The sequence below is a fragment of the Sceloporus occidentalis genome, unplaced genomic scaffold, assembly GCF_023333645.1.
Source record: "Sceloporus occidentalis isolate IW3139 unplaced genomic scaffold, rSceOcc1.0.p SCAF_105, whole genome shotgun sequence".
NCBI lineage: Eukaryota > Metazoa > Chordata > Lepidosauria > Squamata > Phrynosomatidae > Sceloporus > Sceloporus occidentalis.
In genome coordinates, this window is record NW_028317085.1 from 3,091,996 (window position 1) to 3,112,337 (window position 20,342).

At 40.6% G+C, this 20,342-nt stretch overlaps 1 protein-coding gene and 1 non-coding gene across 2 annotated transcripts; one reads left to right on the top strand and one right to left on the bottom strand.

Annotated features, from left to right (window-relative positions):
- Nucleotides 1-3,779: 3,779 nt before the first annotated feature.
- On the bottom strand, nt 3,780-17,881 carry LOC149283409 (DNA-dependent metalloprotease SPRTN-like). Its single transcript, XM_089497632.1, has 5 exons — nt 17,745-17,881; nt 15,102-15,201; nt 14,635-14,763; nt 14,160-14,430; nt 3,780-4,459 (listed from the first exon to the last, which is right to left on the bottom strand). The coding sequence occupies exons 1-5, from the start codon at nt 17,879-17,881 to the stop codon at nt 3,780-3,782; spliced, it is 1,317 nt and encodes a 438-aa protein (XP_089353758.1).
- On the top strand, nt 10,280-10,409 carry LOC149283410 (small nucleolar RNA SNORA35). Its single transcript, XR_016277931.1, has one exon. It is a non-coding gene; the product is annotated as a small nucleolar RNA SNORA35 (small nucleolar RNA).
- Nucleotides 17,882-20,342: the final 2,461 nt, after the last annotated feature.

Genomic DNA, 20,342 nt, shown 5'->3' on the forward strand with positions numbered 1-20,342 from the left:
CTGAATGAATGAGTATATGAATGAAGGAGTGTGTGTGTGTGTGTGTCATAGCATGGATGTGTAAGTGCTGGAACCTAGGCATGATGGGACTGTGATTGCTGTTAGAAATCACACCCCTATCATGCCAAGTCAGCCAGTACATGCTGAAACCTAGCTAGCTGCCCCCTTGTGTATTGATGCTGCCAGCAATATGGGGTCTGCACATCACTTACAGCCACTCTGTACCAGCATGTACTGGCTGCCTGGGTATGATAGGAGTGTGATTGCTGTTAGCAATCACACTCCTATCATGCCAAGTCATATTGCTATTTTTTTTTGTCCAATTGTGGTGTGTTACCTACTTTTATTAAAAATGTGAGTTTTTATTATTATTATTAAAGGTGGGGGGTCATTTTCCATTTTGGCTAAGTGAACTGTGAATGTTTTGGTACAGAATTTTCATTTTGGTGCATCCCTAGAATAAATAGAACTATTTCATTTTTAATTATCCTGAGTCCTGAATTTGTAGTCACAAAACTTTCTAGGCCCAGAAATCAGTGAGAGGAAAAGTAAAGGTTTTGTGTCATTTAATTTATTTTAATCTGCATATTTTATTAAAGGCCATATTTTCTCACAGTGAAAAATGAGTGCGGCCCGCGCACGTATACAATTCTGATGAAGTGGCCCACTGCAGAAAAAACGTGGACACCCCTGGGGTAGACAGTGAGAAGGGGGGGTAGGGAGAGGGTAGCTGGTGAGAAAGGGGGCAGTAGGGAGAGGGTAGCTAGTGAGAAGGGAGGGTAGGGAGAGAGTAGCTAGTGAGAAGGGGGGTAGGGAGAGGGTAGATAGTGTGAGAAGGGAGGGTAGGGAGGGGGTAGATAGTAAGAAAGTGTGAGAGGGGGTAGATAGTGTGAGAAGGGGGAGAGGGGATAGTGTGAGAGATGGGGAGAAAGTGGGGATCTGATGGGGGAAAATGCTGTCCCCCCAGATTTTTATGGGTTCCTACGCCTGTGACTGTAGTCCCCGAAATCACTTCCAGCACCAGTCAGCATGCACACCTTGGAACCCTGCTATGTGTACCCAATAAGTAGATACAACTACCTTGAATTTAGTACAGCAGGAATGAACAGTTTATTGTTGTAAAACATAGACTCATATATCCACAGAACTGCATTAACATAAATTAACAGGTACATGTATTAAACCCAACCTTTAATTCCCCTGAAACAACTGAAAAAAGTGAAATTAAAGCGCTGTAAAGTGGAAAGAAGCTTCAAACCAATACTCAGAGCAATCTCCCTTAAATCACCCAAGATATAGGAAAAACAACAAAAATGAAAAAAAATCCGTTCCCCTGGCAGCAATCCCATTGATGGGATTAGTTAAACAATGGAGTTCCTACCTGTGCTATCTTTATGTGACAGCCAGGCTGGAGCCATCTCTGAGTATCTTGGGTCCCTGTATGACAGGTCATTCTGTCACACATACAAAGGCAACATTTTTCTGAGGAAACACTGTTAATGTTAAATTCATGTTCTGTGGTTACAAACAAAGTAAATATATTGAATAAACCTTTTTTTTTTTACCGGTATTATATGGATGCAATCTACAATTATTTTTTTTTATTAGTTCTTGTTCAGGTAAATTTCTCCCTACATAAATGAATGTATGAGCAGTTTGCCATAGTAACATAGTTTCATTAAATGAAAAAAATAATGTGATGCATCATATTCTGAGTTCATGCCTTTAGGTTTCCTTGTTTCTAAGTGGAAGACCCAGTAAATCTCTCGTTGATACAACCTATTGTATCTGTCACATACTCAATGTGACTTTTTTCCATTTTTTTTATACCTTGATAACAAAAATATTGCAAATTAGTTGAAAGCCAATTTAAGGGGATACCTGTTTGTTAATCCTTATATCAGATAACACACTCCCGTGATGTTTTCTGACGCTCCTTGGTGTACGTCCCACATACTGTGCTTGGCATTTTAAACATCTTATTATATACATTAAATGTGCAACCAAATACATTATATAAGTTTGTATGGGAAAACCCCCCTAGCATTATAAGAGGATTTGTAAGTACCGTATTTACCCGATTATAACATGACCCACCCAAAATTTGAATATTAATCTAGGGGGAAAAAAGAAAAAGCCTGAATATAAGACTACCCTATAAGAAAAAAAGTTTTATTAGTAAATATTAATTCACATGTAAACAATTTTTTCGTATTGAATTAAAACTATGATTGAGAAAAATGAATTTCTTGTTTTTATTTCCTTTTATTTGCCAACCTGCCCCTCAGGTATGCACATCTGCCCTCCAGAAATGCCTTATACCCCCTTATATGCCACTCTGCCCCATATATGCCTCCCCCCCCATATGCCTTTTAACCCCCATATGCCACTCTGCCTCCAGATATCCCTTATAGCCCTCCCATATGCCACTCTTACCCCCCCCCAGACTTACCAGTGCACTTGTCCTCCGTGATAGACTTGTCCTCTTTGCTTCAAATTCCCTGGTGTCAGGTGGGGGCAGCTGGTGGACGTCTGGCTTCTAAGACTGAGCACTGGAAGGTCATGTGATGCCAGTGCTCTGTCGTAGAAGCCCCGGTGGAAGTGCCAGCAGCAGCAGAGGTTACCAGAAAGGAGGATCCGGGACCCCTGCAGCACCTCTATTTGAGGTCTGATTATAAGACCACCTCAAATATGCTCTGGGAATAAACTTGTCTTATAATCGAGCAAATGCAGTATTTCCCTTTATAACAAATGTATAATTGCCACACAGTGGGCCTGGCCTCATCTATGTACACCTGTCAGATAAGGGAATGCTCAGTTTCTTCTACCATACATTTTACTTAGCTGAACATTTCTTCCCATCTTATGTTGCCCAATGTCTCATTAGCTTTCATCTCAAGTTTTTGTCACACCAAATGAATACCACGAACTTCACCCCCTCAAACCTTGTTTAGTATGAGCCTTAAATGTCTCGCTAAACCTTCCTCTAACTTGGTTGAAAGTATTTACACTATTAATACTACACTGAAAAACTCTGAAAATCTACTTACCTCTGATCCTGCAGGCAGGGACTAGATTGTGCTTGGTTTATGAGCATGGGCATGCTCACTGCTATAGGAGAAGGTACATGAATGAATTCATTGAATACCGAGAGCCTTGGGTTCGTCTACGGTACCCCCCATCAAAAAATGGTCCACATTGCTACTTTCCTTAAAAGGTTTCTATAATGCTTCCCCCTTATCTACAAAAATCCTGCCTTTTTATCATGGATGTTTATTCCTCTCAGTAAGGGTTTTCATATAATAGACAATAGAATACAGCACAATCACACATATAGCGACCTCCTCAATCTTTTGTCTGGCAATCACCCAAAAAGCTTGTATATTGCTGCTGTATTAATTATTCCTCCAGTTGATATTTCAATGGTAACAACCCAACACCAATGATGCTATGATCATTATCTACTTATCAACAAGTAGTAAAATACTTGGTACATCATATGAATCTATAAAACATTTATTGCAAAATACAGATAAAAACACGCAAGACAAAGACATTAACAGGGAGACAGACACCCTCTCTTTTATAAAAAGAACATTATATTAAAACACATTCTGATCATACAGCTTAATTTGTTCACCTGAGAAAAAGTTAATTTTTGGGATGCAAACTTATGTGCATAGCATCAGAAAGCTTTTAGTAATATATTAAATATTTTAAAATATTAGCACCTTTTATTATAAAACAGCTATGTTATTTAAAAAAAAAAATCATTATGTTTAACAGGCTGCTAAGCAGGCGTCTAAGTGGTCATTTATTTTTAATTCAAGAACTTCAGTTCTACAAATGGGGCAGCTGACTTTCATACTTTGGCTGCTAGAACTGGAAGTCATTATAGAAGTTGATCCCATAGCATTATTAACATTTGGCATAACTCCACCATTTGTAGTGTTGTTTCTGGAAGTTTTCATGAAAAAGTCATCAAGTGTTTTTTTGTCATTCATTCTTGGTCTCTTAGTAGGCTGCACATGACCTTCGTCATGGTTTGATCCCTGGGAAGCAGAAGGTAAGCTTGTAGATGAACTTGGTATTTCAAAGGAAATTTTCTTCTGTTTCTTATTAGAAAAGAAAAAGTCATGAGTTGACACATTCTGAACTGGTTTGTTGCCATTTCCCATAAGTTTTATTGGGGATCCATCAACACTTATGAATGCTTTGGTGTTTGCAACAGAGATTTTTGGTACAGTAGCCTTTGAATTTGTGTTGTTTTTAACTTGATTCAGTATGGATGGCTCACGGGTGGTAATTGTGCTGATGGACGATCTGTGCGGTGAAGTATTTTTAATGTTCTGTATTTTAGGAGGGACAGCTGAATTTGTGGACTCAACAAGTTTATAGCCAACGCCACTAAAAGGAATGACTGTGCGAATATCAACTCCTTTTAAGTTACTTTTATCTGCTGGAAAGAGCAAAATGAAAAAAAAAATATTAAATACATAAAAAAGAAGCAAAAATACACTATCTAGAAATCGACACGGATTTTCCCATCTCTGTATTTACACAGTTTTGATAGCCGCATAGATATACTACACACACACAAACATCCCTATTGATACTCAGTAAAATGTTGGTAGGACCAAATTTGTGGTTCGCAGTCATTTAGAGGCCTGACATGCTATAGGTGAATGCACCAGTAGTACTGGATCCTTCCCATCCTGCTTCGACACATGCCTCCATCTTTCCACAAGAACAAAACTGAACCCCAAACAAACTTACCAAACCACTGCAACATTCATCCAGCAACTCCACCAGCTCCAAACTCCTCTCCATAACTTTTGCTTTCAGTCTTTCCAAATGGACTGATTCTGACACACACACACACGATCTGGTTTTCTACAGATCATGCTTCCACTCTTATTTCTCTTGATTTCCCTTCCCTACCCTTTTTCCTGACCATCACCCTTCTAGCTTTTTCTCCTATACAACCCTCTGCCAATCACTCCTATGTTAACCTCATATCCATAGGCAACTGCCATACTGTATCCTTCCCCAGCATTGCCCCAGTTACCTTAGACTACCCTCGACACCAACCTTAGCAAACAAAAAGTCTAGCTAAGACTTCATACAAATGTATGCCACCCACCCCACATGAAATGATTTCCCCCTATAAATGGAGCTGCCATTTTTCTTTCTTCCTCAAACCCAAAAGCCTATCCCCTTGAACCTATCCCTTCACACACCGCTCTCACTCACTATCTTCTGGAACTGCACCAACAACCTTTAAGCATACTCTAAGCACATTCATATCTTTCTTAAATCCCACTTCTTTCAGCAACTGACTCCTTAAAGCTCGCCCCCAAGTTGCTAGAGCAGATTGTGTACAAACAATTAACTAGCTTTCTCCTCTCATTCACCCTTGGCCCTCTTCAGTCTGATTTCAGACCCCTTCACTCTACTAAAACCGCTCTAACAAAAGTACCAAATGACTTGCTCTTTGCCAAAGACAGAGTCACTTCTGGAGGTATACAAGATATGAGATCCAGGAGAGAGCTATATCTAATAATTCATTGCATCACATTCTTTGGCAAGGCATCTTCACCTCCTCCACTATGTAGCCGCCCCAAAAAGATGTTAGCAAACAAAAACAGATGATGCTTCCCTGATCTCCTTCTCTCATGTCCCGTATTACCAACTGCTTGTCTGCTATTTCTTCTTGGACTTCACAACACTATCTGAAATGTAATCTTTCCAAAACTGAACTCATAATCTCCACCCCAGTACCTCATCCTCTCCGATTCCCATCCTCTTCTCTACCAGCATCTCAAGTGTTTCCCTTTCTAGTAACCTATCCTCTCTGTTTACCATCTCAGTTGGTGTAGCCCAGAGCCCAGTTCTAGGCCCCCTTCTGTTTACAGTTCGCACCACCTCCCCTGGTTTAACCCCTTAATGACCTTTGCCGGTTAAGGACCGTCATGACATAACGGTCACTAAATAACCTTTGACGGTCCTGAACCGTCAAAAAATTAAATAAGCTTAGAAAGTGATCAACGATCACTTTCTTTGCTTAAACGGCGTTACTGTAATGCCTCGATGTCGAGGCATTCAGCAAGGCCGAGATCGGCATCGGGGGCCATGTCTGGCCCCTCCCCGGGGCGTCAACAGCCGCCATACATTGTATGGCGGCGGACGCCCGTTTTAAAAGCGTTTAGGAGGCGATCAACGATCGCCTCCTAAACTTAAATGGTGTCGCTGGAATGCCTCGATCAGGAGGCATCCAGCGACACCAAACACTTACCTCTGGATGGGCTGTGACTGTAAAAAAACAATCAAGTTTTAAAAGTTCGCTAGATGGTCTCCAGACCCTCTAGAGAACTCTGGCTCCACTTGCAGGTTGAATACAGGTACTGCATTCAACCATGCAAGTCAATGGAGCCCAGCTTTCTAATCACAATGTGATTGGTAAAATATAAAAAAAAAAAAGTGCTTACATTTAAAAATAATTATGCAGTGATGTCACTAGATGAACCATCCAGTACCAGCAAAATGTGTAAAAAAAAATATAAAAAAGTATTAATAAAATAAAAAAATAAAGTTTATTATTTTGAGCAAGTGCTAAAATTTCTCAAAAATCTCAACAAAGAGAGTGTCTAATATATATATAAAAAAAAAAAAAAAATGGCTGATGGGGTAAATTGGAGTGGCCGAGCTCAAAGATAGGGCATAGGTACAGACTTTCCAAAATGGAGAAAAAAAGCGCACTTCCCAAATGTGGCATTTTAAATCTCAAACAACACGACAAACCCATGCATGTCGGGTATCACTGCACTCAGGAGATGTTCCTGAACACACATTGGGGTGTTTGACAGTGACATATACCAGAACCTGTATATCTATAACTAAAGTACAATTTGTGTGAAAAAAAAAATAAAAAAAATTACTATTACAAAGTTTGACAAAGTGTAGTTCGATAATTGGTGCATGGAAAGGGTTAAAATAACAGCATTTGGAATACCCTGGGGTGTCTAGTTTTCAAAAATATATGGTTTGAATGGGTTAAATTGAGTTAACCGGCTTCAAAGATGTTCCAAAGAGGAGATGGAGGCAGAATGACCAGATTTGTTAAAAAAAGATTTGGAAATCATAAAACGCTGCTTGTACTTATTGCCCTATAACTTACAAAAAACAGCAAAAAAACATAAAAACATTGGGTATTTCTAAATTCAGGACAAGTAGTAGAATCTATTTAGCTAGTTTTTTTACTTGCTTTTTTAGGTGAGTAAAAGATTTTTCAAATAAAAGTCATAAGATGTGTTTTTTTTTCAATTTTTCACCATGTTTTTTTTTTTATAGTAAGTAAGATGATACGATCAAAATAATGGTATCTGAAGAAAGCCCATCTTGTCCTGAAAAAAGCAATATATAACTTATGTCTGTACACTAAATGGGTGAGGAGAAAATTACAGCTGAACACAAGCACCACAAAAGTATTAAAACAGCCTCGGTCCCACAGGGTACAAAACGAAAAATGAGCCCGGTCCTTAACCCCTTCGTGACAATTGCCGGTCCGGGCACGTCACTGAAAATCGTGACGATTATGACAATTGACGTGCCAGGACCGGCACGTCTTTAAACGGGTGAAAAAAAAAATCGATCCGTGATCGATTTTTTCACTCAAACGGTGTTGCTCTAATGCCTCGACATCGAGGCATTGAGCAACACCAAAAAAAACATTCCCGCCCCCCCCCGATCGCTCCTAGGAGCAAAAAAAAAACATGTTTGAAAGACTGCACGTCTTTCAAACATGGCGGCGCCCGCCGCCGAAAAACGGGTTTAGGAAGCGATCGCGAGTCGCTTCCTTTGCTTAGCTGGTGTTGCTAAGATGCCTCAGTATCGAGGCATCTTTGCAACACCTGTTTAGCAAAGGAAGCGACTCGCGATCGCTTCCTAAATGCTCAACTTACCTTCCCGGTGCCGGTGTCTTCGAAACACACGCGGTGTTTCAAGATGGCGGCGCCCATCAAGCCGGGGGGCGGAGCCTGCTGACATCATCGGGGGGGTGTTGCTGGATGTCATGGACATCCAGTGAATAACACCCCTAGTGGTCAGATCACTCATAAGAGTGATCATGATTTGATAAATCAAAGGCAATGTTTTCTAAACATTGCCTTTGATCAGTATTGGATCTGCCCCCCTCCTTCACTTGCTTCTAGTGAGGGAGAGAGACAGATCGGTGTGTTCTGGTATTTCAGGTATTCCCTAATAAAAATATATATATATTGATCCAAAGGCTCTTATAAGAGCCACCCATATAATATTAACCCCTTCATTGCCATTGATCACTGCATAAACAGTGATCTTGCATAGTGGCAATTGTTTTTGGGTTTGTTTTTTTTTTTACATGTTTTTTTACTTTTTTTAGTTTTTTTTACTTTTTTTAGGTTTTTTTTTTATTTTTTATTATAGCCATTAACCCTTTCCTTCCCCACTATTTTTGCTGCAATTGTTACCATGCAGCGGTATACGGCTGAGGAGGCGTATGCCTTTTTGGCCACAGATTCTGAGGCCACTGATACAGCGTCAGATTTTGACGTTGGTCAGTTCACAGATACATCTAGTGATGTATCTGTGGCTGTTAGGACGCCTACCACACGTAGTCGTGGCAGTGCACCAGAGGCATGGGTAGCGCCTAATAGGTACAAGCCAGCTATCCCTCCTTTTTCTGGAATTCCTGGCATCAATATTGATGTTACAGGATTCACTCCACTGCAATTTGTGCAGGTTTTTTTGGGAGACGATGTCTTGGGAGACATTGTCACACAAACAAACATTTATGCCCAGCAGCACCGTGCTGCTAGCCCTAATTCCTTTTGGGCAAAACAGCCATGGACTCCCATTGACGTGCCAGAATTTCTTAAATTCTGGGCACTCACAATGTTAATGGGCATTATAAAAAAGCCCTCCATCCGCTCCTACTGGAGCACCAGCCCCATCTTTAGTACCCCCATTTTTGCCCAAACTATAACTAGGCAAAGGTATGAAATGATTCTTCGTTTCATGCATTTTAGCGACAACAGCCTGTGCCCCCCTAAGGAGGACCCCCAGTTTGATAGGCTGTACAAAATCCGCCCCCTGATTACCCATCTCGCTGCCAGGTTTCCAGAGGTTTATACACCTGGAAAGAATATCTGCGTGGATGAATCCCTAATGAAATATAAAGGAAGGTTGGGATTCAAGCAGTATATTCCTTCCAAGCGCTCCAGGTATGGAGTGAAGGTGTATAAGCTCTGCGAGAGCGAGACAGGATATACTCATGCCTTCCGGGTATACGAGGGTAAGGATAGCTACCTTGACCCTCCAGGTTGCCCAGATCATCTGGGCACCAGTGCCAAGATTGTTTGGGACCTAATATTCCCCCTTATGAACAAAGGCTACCACTTGTATGTAGATAACTTCTATACAAGCGTCCCTTTGTTCAAGCTGCTGTATTGTTTCGATACGGTAGCTTGCGGTTCTATAAAAAAGAAACGCTTGGGTTTCCCACAACGCCTGGTACGAACCCGGCTAGGAAAGGGGGAGACCTCAGCTCTACGCCAAGAGGAGCTTTTGGCATTGAAGTTCAGGGACAGAAAAGAGGTGTGCATGCTGAGCACCATCCACGATGAGAGAACCGTGGAGGTTTCTGTCCGTGGCAGAGCTGGGGTCACTACAAAGCCAGTGTGCATCAGGGCCTATAACAAGCACATGGGTGGAGTTGATCTGTCAGATCAACTCCTACAGCCCTACCTCATTATGAGGAAGACAAAGGCCTGGTACAAGAAGGTTGCAATTTATCTAATGCAAATTGCAACCTATAACGCTTTTTTGCTGCACAAAAAAGCAGACACTGGGCTGAAGCTGTCTTTTTTGCAGTTTCAGCTCGAAGTAATTTCAGGTATCTTGTACCGTGATGCACCTGGTCCCCAAGTAGTGATGGGAACCAACAGAATTGGGGCTACCCATTTTATTTTTAAAATCCCCCCTACAGCAAAGAAGCAGAATCCCCAAAAGAGATGCAGGGTATGCTACAGCAGGGGGCAAAGAAAGGACACCACATTTTACTGTCCAGATTGCCCTGGAAAACCTGCACTCTGTGTCGGTGACTGCTTCAAGCTGTATCACACAGTTTCCCATTTTTAATTTTTTTTTTGTTCCTGCTCCATTTTTGTATTTTTTTTTAATTTTTTGTTACATTTACTGTTTTTTAGCTTTTATTTGCTCCACCATTTTTAAGCGTTTTTATTTGCACTGTCAAGTGACCCCTGTGTCCATTCCGTGGCATGAGGGACCACTTAAGGTGCTAGATCAAATCCCTTCTTGGAGATAGGCCAGGCTTTCTTGTAACCTGTCCCTACTGATAGTTGGGTACAAGCATTTTTCTTTACCCAGATGTAAAATTCCTACTGAATTTGAATTGCTCATGTTCCAAATGTGGCCCTTTTGCCCCCAAACAATCTGACAAATCAATGTACTCAGGAGATGTTGCTGGACACATATCTGGGTGTTGTGTGACAGCAACATATACCAGGAGCTGTAATTTCACACCTGAAGTACAAAGTATGTGAAAAAAACACCAAAAACAATTACTATCCCAAACTTTGACAAGGGTTGGTGGTAGGATTAGTGCATGGAAAGGGTTAAACTATCAGCATCTAAAATACCCTGGGGTGTCTAGTTTTCAAAAATATATGGTTTGGTGGGGTAAATTTAATTTGCTGGCTTCAAAGATGCCCCAAATACCACATAGAGACAGAATTACCAGATTCAGAGAAAAATGGTTTTGAATTAGCAAAACGCTACTTGTACTTATTGCCCCATAACGTGTAGAAGAAAGCAAAAAAACATAAAAACATTGGGTATTTCTAAACTCGGGACAAATAGTAGAATCTATTTAGCAGGTTTTTTCAGTAGTTTTTTATGATGAATAAAAGATTTTTCAAATAAAAGTGAGAAAATGTGGTTTTTTTTCAATTTTTCGTCATATTTTATTATTTTTATTATAGGAAATTACATCATATGAAAAAAATTTGGTGTCTGAAGAAAGCCCTTCTTGTCCTGAAAAAAACAATATATAACTTGTGTGGGTTTAGTAAATGGGTTAAGAGAAAATTACAGCTAAACACAAACACCGCAGAAACGATAAAACAGCCATTGTCACGAAGGGTACAAAAAGTAAAATCAGCCTTTGTCACGAAGGGGTTAAGGGGTTAAAGTACCACATGTATGGTGATGAGGTTTATTTCTATGTAACTTCCCATTTACTCTCTCCAATCCTCTTTGGTGATGTTAATTATTGCATTACTTCTGTAACTAACAAGGTTCTAAAAGGTTTAAAATCTATTCAAAATCTTCCCTTTGATGGTCTCCCATAACATCAAGAGTGAAAACATTATCCCTATCCTACAAAATGTTTCCAGGGCTGCCCCTATCCGTTTGTAATGCCTTCCACAACTTACGAGGCTCTTTTCTTGGTCTCCAATACTTAAAAAAACAAACAAAAACCCTTTTAACCCCTTCAGGACCGGGATTTTGATACTAATGTGTCGCTTAAGGACCGGAGCCGTTTTTGCCATGTCTTTCTTCAACTGTAATTTCTCTCTTATCAATTGGTGCACCCACACAAATCATATATTGTTTTTTTCAGCACAAGTAGGGCTTTCATTTGAAACCATAGTAAGCTGGGTAGTACATTGTTTTGTTTGAAATAAACTGGAAAAAGTGGGGAAAAAATAATTTTTTTTTTACAGTTTTGTATACATACAAATTGTACACACATTGAACCAATGGGAAAAAATTATCCCAAATATATTCATTAAGTTGTCCTGATTTGGAAACCACCCAACATGGCCAGGATTTTTATCTATTTTGACCAGTATATGGGCAAATATTGGAAGGCATGCATCACGTTTTTGAAATGTAATTTTTTTCAAATTTGGCATGGTAGTCTAATAACTGCAATAGTTGTCACAGATACCGATTATCCCCCCAAAATTATATGTTTATGAACAGTAGATAAGTCAAGGTGTACAACTAGGGTCATTTTGACACTTTTCAAACAGGGATTTTATCGCCAATTGCTGCCAAATTTTGAGGTATTTTTATATTTTTTTTGCATATGTTGCAATGTTGCTTTAGATTTTATATTATATTTTGTATAGAATATGTGCAACTGCAGAAAAAAACCACCAAATTGTGTTCACCAACATCCCCCGGTTCCAACAAGGCCTCACATGCATGGTTCATGCATTTTTTGAGGAAGCTATGAGGGCAAAACTGGAACATGCGCATTTTCGTTTTCACATTTGGAATTTTCAGAAATTGGTTTCCTGGGCCCATATCCCATTTGGGACATTTTGGAAGCCCCCCGCTGTAAATTACCCCATAAAAGTATATATTTATTAACAGTAGACAAGTCAAGGTGTTCAACTAGGGTAGTTTTGACAGTTTTCAGCTAGCCATTTCTTCACTGATGTCTGCCAAACTTCACAGGGAAATTATTTTATTGCGTTTTTAACGCATACATTTCAATGTTGCACTGAATTTCTTGCACACCATAAGTGCAACAAAAAAACATTTTGTTCACCAAGATCCCCTGATTCCAACAAGACCTCACATGCATGGTTCATGCATTTTTTGAGGAAGCTATGAGGGCAAAACTGGAACATGTGCATTTACATTTTTTTAAATATTTTTTTTCATCAGATTACTTGTAAGTGACAGGTTTAGGCCGCTGACATCAATCAGGGAGACCGATCAATAATCAGCGACTTAAAATGTCACCGACAAGTGATCAGGTAATAATTAATTTATTAATAATTTGTGTTTTTTCATAATTACCCTAGATGACCCCTCTCTCTTTGTAGAGCAGGGTCATCCGTGGGCTGCCATAATGATCCGATCACTCCTATTGGCCAGGAGCGATCTGATCAGCCCAGCCCAGCATTTGACCTGGAAGCACCCTGGACTTTCAGGTCAGTGCTGTTATTTTTTTTTATTATTATTATTATTATTTTATTATTTTTTTTTATTTTTATTATTATTATTTTTTACATTTTTTTAACTCTTTAAATGCTGATGCTCCATTGAAGCACAGCATTGACTGATATTTAGTCCCCACAAGCTTGTGGGGACTAATATTAACCCCTGCAATGCTGCGATGGGGGTCACACACAATCGCAGCATTGAAGGGGTTAATTGAGGAAAGGGGGGGTAGGGGTTAACTGAGGAAGGGTGGGGGGGTCTGGTCTCCACACTCATGTGGAGACCAAAGAACCCTGTCTCCCTGTCCCTGAAGCTGCCTCTGGCAGCTGGGACACAATCTCCAATAGACTGGAGATTGTAGGGGAGGAGTCTCTCTGATCAGTCCTACAGGACTGATCACAGGACTTCTGGGGGGTCGTTTTTGCTGTTGCAGCAGAGCCCCCTACAAAACGGGAATTAACCCCTTCAATGCCGCGATCGGTTAACGCTGCACTGGGTTAGCGCTGCACTGACGCTCTCATGGAGCGATCAGGCAGCAGGGGGGTGTTGGATCAGGTCCCCACACTTGTGTGGGGACCCATTCAACACCTCCCCCCCTTCCCTGAAGGTGCCTGTGGCAGCTGAAACCGCAATTGCAGATTTTTCTGCAATCGCTGTTTCTGCCTACAAAATCACTCCGTGGGAGTGATCGTGGGCTTGGGGGCGGGCTTAGACAGGCTGTGCTGTCTGCCCAGGAGTCCTGGGCAGACAGCAGCAGCAGCGCCCCCACGATCACCGCGATTGTGGTGATGTGGGGGCGTTTTTTGGAGGAGACGTACCTGGTACGTCCCGGTCTACCGGTAACTGTTAACCAGGAAGTACCAGGTACGTCCCGGTACTGAAGGGGTTAAACAATGTTTACACTAGGATACTGTTGTATGGCTGGTCTACCGTAATCATTTGCACTTTCACCCTCTTCTGTAATAAACGTCCACCTCTTTCTAGATTGTAAGCTTGTTAAAGCCAGACCCGTCTCAACTTTTGTTTCTAAGTCCAAATTGTTACGTGATACGTATTATGCCCTGTTTACAAACGGTGCAATATATAACAGTCAATTATAATTTTACATAAATACTAAAATGGTTACATAGTAAACATCTTACCTTTTACATCAGATGGTTTGGTTGGTTGAGAATGAGAGGACTCATTCTTCCTTTTCCCTTTCTGTCCATAGTTTTCCGGCTCTTTAACTTTTAGAAATGTTCCTCCGCAGGTACGCTGATGTTCAGACCACCAAGGATCAAGAGACGATGGTGCCCTGTTCATTGCACGTTTGACATAACCAAAATATGGTTTCCTTGTCCTACAAGGTCCATTACATAGCCACCAGTGTTTTCTGTATTCATCAACTTCATCATGGAAATTGTGATAAACCTAAAACAAAAAACATGGTAATATCTAATACAAAGATTGTGCAATCACATGGCTCTGATTGTGGGTACAATCATTGACAATAACCACAATTTAATTATGATGTACCATTTGCAAACTGATAGCACTGCATGCTGGTGCCCATTCATGAACAGAAAGAAAGCAGAAAGCACAGTTACCTGTTAAAATATAAGTTTATAAACGTACCGATATGTTAGCACCAGTGAGGCTGTTTATACGCGTCATATGTTTGCAAAACTCTGGGCCATGGGAGTCATGATCTTTATTGTTGTGTGTGACAAAGAGAAGTGCATGGATCATTTCATGGAGAAGTGTCTGTTACATGCAAAAAAAATGCAGAAATTAAGTACTAATACTGGGTTTCATAGAAAGAGAGAAACTGAACAAATCAATGCTTCCTAAATATTTACTAAACGTTAAAGTGAAACGGTCACACAATTTCTCAAATCCGAAAGTTTAACCATTTAGATAACATTAAAAGGCAACACATTATTTTTGCTTAAAGAATATTGAATCAATTCAACCTAGGTGATCAATAATTCTTACTACATCAAGCACCACTACAATAGATATTGCATATCTCTACCAGGTTTTTATAGCCTTAGGTGTTAAATGTTTTTTTTTAAGGATTTGTGATAAGCTCTAAAACTTACTTCTACAAGATCTTTCCTTGGTCTCAGTTTCAGTAATGGTTCACTTAGGCGTATAGAACACAAACCTCCTCTTCCTTCATAGCTACAAACCCCAGCACATCTGTAATGAAAAGAAATCTTAAATGCACACATTTCAAAAAAGTGAATTCTTATCAATCTTAAAAAATAAACAAACAGAAAAAAAACAATACCTAAATCAAAGTATGGACATGGCTATATTAAATGCAAAAGCAAATCTAAATGTTTCTTAAAGATTTTGAAAGGGGTAACAATCATCATACAATTCAAAAACAATGAAGCACTATCATGATGATAGAAGATATTTTTACCGAGTGCCTTCACCAACTATTAAAAGTTCCACATAACCAAAAATAATTACAGGCTTCACACTCCAATAGTGAGTATACGGTGCTGGTATGAACACATACTAAATGGCTGAAAAAAAGCATACAGCGTAATGCATTTCGTGCCTTAGACTGCGCTTATTCATAAGCTTATGAGTCAATTTTACAAGCACAGTTGGAACATTTTGCTTCTATAACGTGTGTGGCTTTTTGTGATTAAAGCTTCACAACAAATAACATGACAGGTTTGCTAAGGCTTATCTGCTAACCACGGTGGACAGTTCATTAAATGTTTTGTGTCATAATGGGACAGCACTTTTAACACTGTAGGCAAAGCACTTGAGGAAGTCCGATCACAGGAGGGTTGGTCAGACTTACAAAATTATAACAAAATATAAAATATACTTTCAAAACATAGATGATCTCTTCAAAGGGAAACTCCACTATACACATTTTGGATTACAACATAGGATATAACATCGTATGTCTAGCTTTCGGTCTGATATTTGCTCTTCACACACTAGCAACCAATGGAACAGTTTCAAACTCTACATCAGAAGAAATTTTTTTGTACAGGGATTTTTGACAGTCTGACAACTAGAGAAGTCAAATGTATTCCTGAAGTTTCTACTCAGCGCGGTTATAAAAACCCTAAACTGCAAGTGAATTGAGGAGAGTTTAAATATTTAAAGACGTCCCATGATTTGTTTTTTCTCTTTGATCATATATTGCAGGGCTGTATATAGTGATATAAGTTATCAGTGAAGAAGGAAAAAGGGTTTATCTTATTTTGCTCTAAATAACTTACTTTATCTGCAGACCCGGAGGCTGCCATTGTTGTCAGTCATCTGATATTTTGGGTGATGCTAATGCTAAGTAGTCCCTCCTTCCTTATACTTTCATTAGGCTAGGTTTCCACTTGGTTTTTTTATGCTAAAAACGCCCATAAAAACGCCAATAGCGCCACCTGGCGTTTTTTTAGTGGAAAAACGCAGCAGCCAGATGTTTGCTGTTTTTCAATAGGAAATCGCAAAATGCCATTTCCACTTGGCGTTTTTCTGTCTGGCGTTTTTTCAGTCCTCTTTGGCGTTTTTCTGCTTTTTTGGGCTCTGTGGCAGTTTTTCAAAATCGCAGCATGTCGACACTCTGGCGTTTTTTCAAGGAAATCTTGGCGTTTTTCTCCAATAGAAGTCTATGGGAGAGAAAAAACGCCATGAAAAAGCCATGTGGGTTTATTGCCTTGGCGTTTTTTATGGCGTTTTTTCCACAGTTACAATGCAGAGGATGGACCCAGTATCTGTGTGTCCTACGAGAAATAGGCTGGAAACAAACAGTTTCACACAAAACAAAGTCCTGGACTGGTTCATATTGAATTTTACACCATTTGGAACAAACATGCCATTACAAACAAACATACCCAACGCATCAACTGGATTCTGCGTGCCAAAAGCAACAGCAAACAATTTGCACCATCATTTGGGGCCAATCTTCCCAGAGGAGCAGACATTCGGAATAAAGCATGCCTTACAAACCACAGAAAAGTGACAAAAGGGTCCGCCGGGGCGTTTAAGTAGAACTCTACCAAGTAAATGACATCAGGGGGCAGATACTTGCCATTTATCCGAATCCCTTTTAGCTGGGTGAAACTTCTAACTTGTAAAGGCTGGAAAAACTGCCTAAGGTCAAAAAAAGCAATTTCCACAGAAAGGCTAAAACGCCAGAAAAAACTCCAGAAACGCCAAAACGCAGGAAAATGCAGTGGCAGTTTTCTTGGCGTTTTTCATCAAGAAAAAAAACGCAGGACAAAAACCCAAGTGGAAACCTAGCCTTAGTCAGTATCCAGCTGGATGATTAACAATAAGCCACTGTAGTGTTCACAACTGGCTGTATGAAAAGGAGTCAGGGTATTTGTCTAGTAGCCTGGGTTAAGATAACCCAGCTAGGACACATACGAGTTGAAAAACAGCAAAAAAAGAATAATAAGCTTGTTATCATTAGAAATAGGATTTAGACAAACTGGGCCAGCACACTTAAATAAGTCGATTGAAGGTAAATCTAATGCCTCAAGGGCTTATGCGCAATTAAATCTGGATATTGCGCCAATAAAAGGGGCTTCCAAGGAGCAATACTTTCATACCATTTTTTAATGATTAACTGGGCTTTATTTGAAACCCATAAAAATAAATTCTGGCACCTGTATTACTCTGTGTCCCTTTCTTTCAGTAATATGTACGTTTGTCAGTAAAGTTATAAAGATATATATATGAAATATACCCATCCCTAAGACCCCCAGACTCACAGTGTCATCCTTGCACTCCATTTCACCTCTACCCCAGCCAATTTTCCCCAAAAGAACATGTCATTAAACTGCAGAAACAACGCTCGGATATCAGGAATCGGATCCAGCAGCTCCCAGGATGGATCCACCACAGACATCTCCTTTGAGCTGGTAGAAAGTGCAGCGGGGGTGGCAGACTTCCGGGACACGGTGTGGATGATTTCGGGGCTGTCATTTTCGTCCACTTCCCACGAGGGCCCTGCCAGCTCCCGGTCATATTCCTCTTGTAACCGGAGGGCTAGTAAGAAGTCTTCAGCCATAGTCACGTCTCACGGGCAGAGGCACCGAACACTAGTGATCAGCGGAGAAGATCAAAAGGACCCTTGGAAGCGACAAACACATTACAATAAATCAGAAGCACGAAAAACATAAACATCAATCAGCTGTCACAAAACAGGCGCAAACACAAAACTTAACCTAACAAACGCACCACCACTGATGAGTTCCGTTTTTTAAGCTGTGGCTACATCATACCTACCAATCATTCCATAATTCCCCGTTGCTGAATAACGTCTCAAATTAACCGAGAGAAAAAACCAAAAACAAACCATACTTCCGCTCATGCGCCTGTGGAGCTCTACGCATGCGCATCCGACCCTGCCTGGCGCAACCATTGCCAATGCCCTGACTCTGGCGTGTAGAGCTCGTTCTCCTTACTGATGTATGTGCTAAAGCTAGATTCTCTAAACAGTTATGTAGATTCGTATTGGTTTCCACTTTTTGTTCAGCCCTTAGCGGGTCACTTGGGAGACAACACTCAAGGGTTTCATAAATGAATGTTAATGTCTATTGAATAAAACCTATATTCATTCGAATTTGTATATTGTTGATGTATTTACATTAGAATCATAGCTTATTTCCTGTCTTGTTTTCAAAATGACATAATTACATAATTATAAAGAGACTAGTTTGATTTTTTGGGGAAAAAACAGAATGTTAGTTGTAACTACAGGAACCAGCATGTCCTGCTTGAAAAGCTACATGACAGGTTTCTACCTCCTGCTCTTTCCTGACAATCCTTTTCAGGAGTTCTAAATGTTGGTGTTTAGAGTCCTAATTTTGACAGCATATTAATATTACTCTGCTTATAGTAAGTGTTGTGTTTTAGGCTGAAATGGAACATGTTAATGTTTCTGTTTTGTCATTTTCATTTATTTTGTTCATTGCAATACAAACGTCGGTGGGAGGTCCCGCTGCCGTCGGTGTGGGCCCACTGCTGTCGGTGGGTGGGCCCACTGACATCAGGGGCGTTCCCGCTGTTGTTAGGGGACGTTCCCGCTGACAGCAGCAGGAAACACCCCCATTTAAAGTAAAAATGGGCGGGGAGCAGGGCGTGTCAAGATCCCGCAACCCGGAGGATTCGGGTCTTGACCCGGAGAAGCAGCAATCACCCGGCCAGAGCCGGCCTTAAGTGTTCTGGCACCCTGTGCGGATTACTCCTCTGGCGCCCCCATCCCAAAAAAAAAAGAAAGGAAAAAAATCCCCCCCCTCTGCCCCTTCTCACTATCTACCACCTCTGCCCCTTCTCACTATCTACCCCCCCTGCCCCTTTTCCGGCGCTCAGAATGAAACGCTGTCACCGCGACGGAGTCACGGAGATTGTGGGGCGCCGAACGGTTGCTGAAAACTTCATGAGCGACAGCTCAGCACCCCTGCCCAGGACTTAAATTAAAACACCATTTTTTTTTGTTTTAACTTTATTTAACATCCTCCGTGTTACATAAAGTTAAAAAAACTTTATTTAATATGGATGATGTTAAATAAAGTTAAAAAAAAAACAAAAAAAACCCCCCCCGATGTTTTGATTTAAGTCCAGGGCAGGCACCCCAGTTGCCATGGTGCTCTGTGCGGCCGCACAGGTCGCACACCCCTAAGGCTGGCCCTGCACCCGGCAATCTCCGGGTCAAACCCGTAGAGTTCCCAGGTATGGCTGCACCCCTTCTGAGGAATTCGCTTCCTTGTTTCGTGAGACTTTCTCCCTCGAAGGCAACTTTTAAAAGCTCTCTGAAAACCCACCTTTTCCAAGAAGCGTACAGCCTTTCCTCCCAATACTCTCAGCTATCATCATAATCAAGCAATCCGAACGATCAACAACCTCAACAGATCTTCCAGATCCGATCAAGTTATCCCCATCCAAGCAGTCCTCTCCTATTGTTTCACTTCTACCCAACCACTGACTAGATTGTAAGATCATATGAGCAGAACCCTCTTCTCTTATTCCACTGATAATAATATACCCCACATTCAACCAAGTGAAAATAAAGTTTTGTTTTTTGGGCCTCATTAATACAAATGGACAGTCGAGATAATTAGGGAATTGGAAAAGTAAGATGGGGTAGAGAGGGTTGTAGATGGAATGACAGAAGAAGGGCAGAACTATCATCACAGTGAAGGGATGGATAATTACATTTTTATTTGAGATTATTCTTTCACTTTTTAGATAGTTTTTCACTTTTCCTATTAAAGAGCTATGTCACTTCCCCAGGTATTTTCCTTTGTGTCTTTACAAGATGCAGAGATTATGTTTTACAACAAAGGGAACTATTGGATGATAACTGT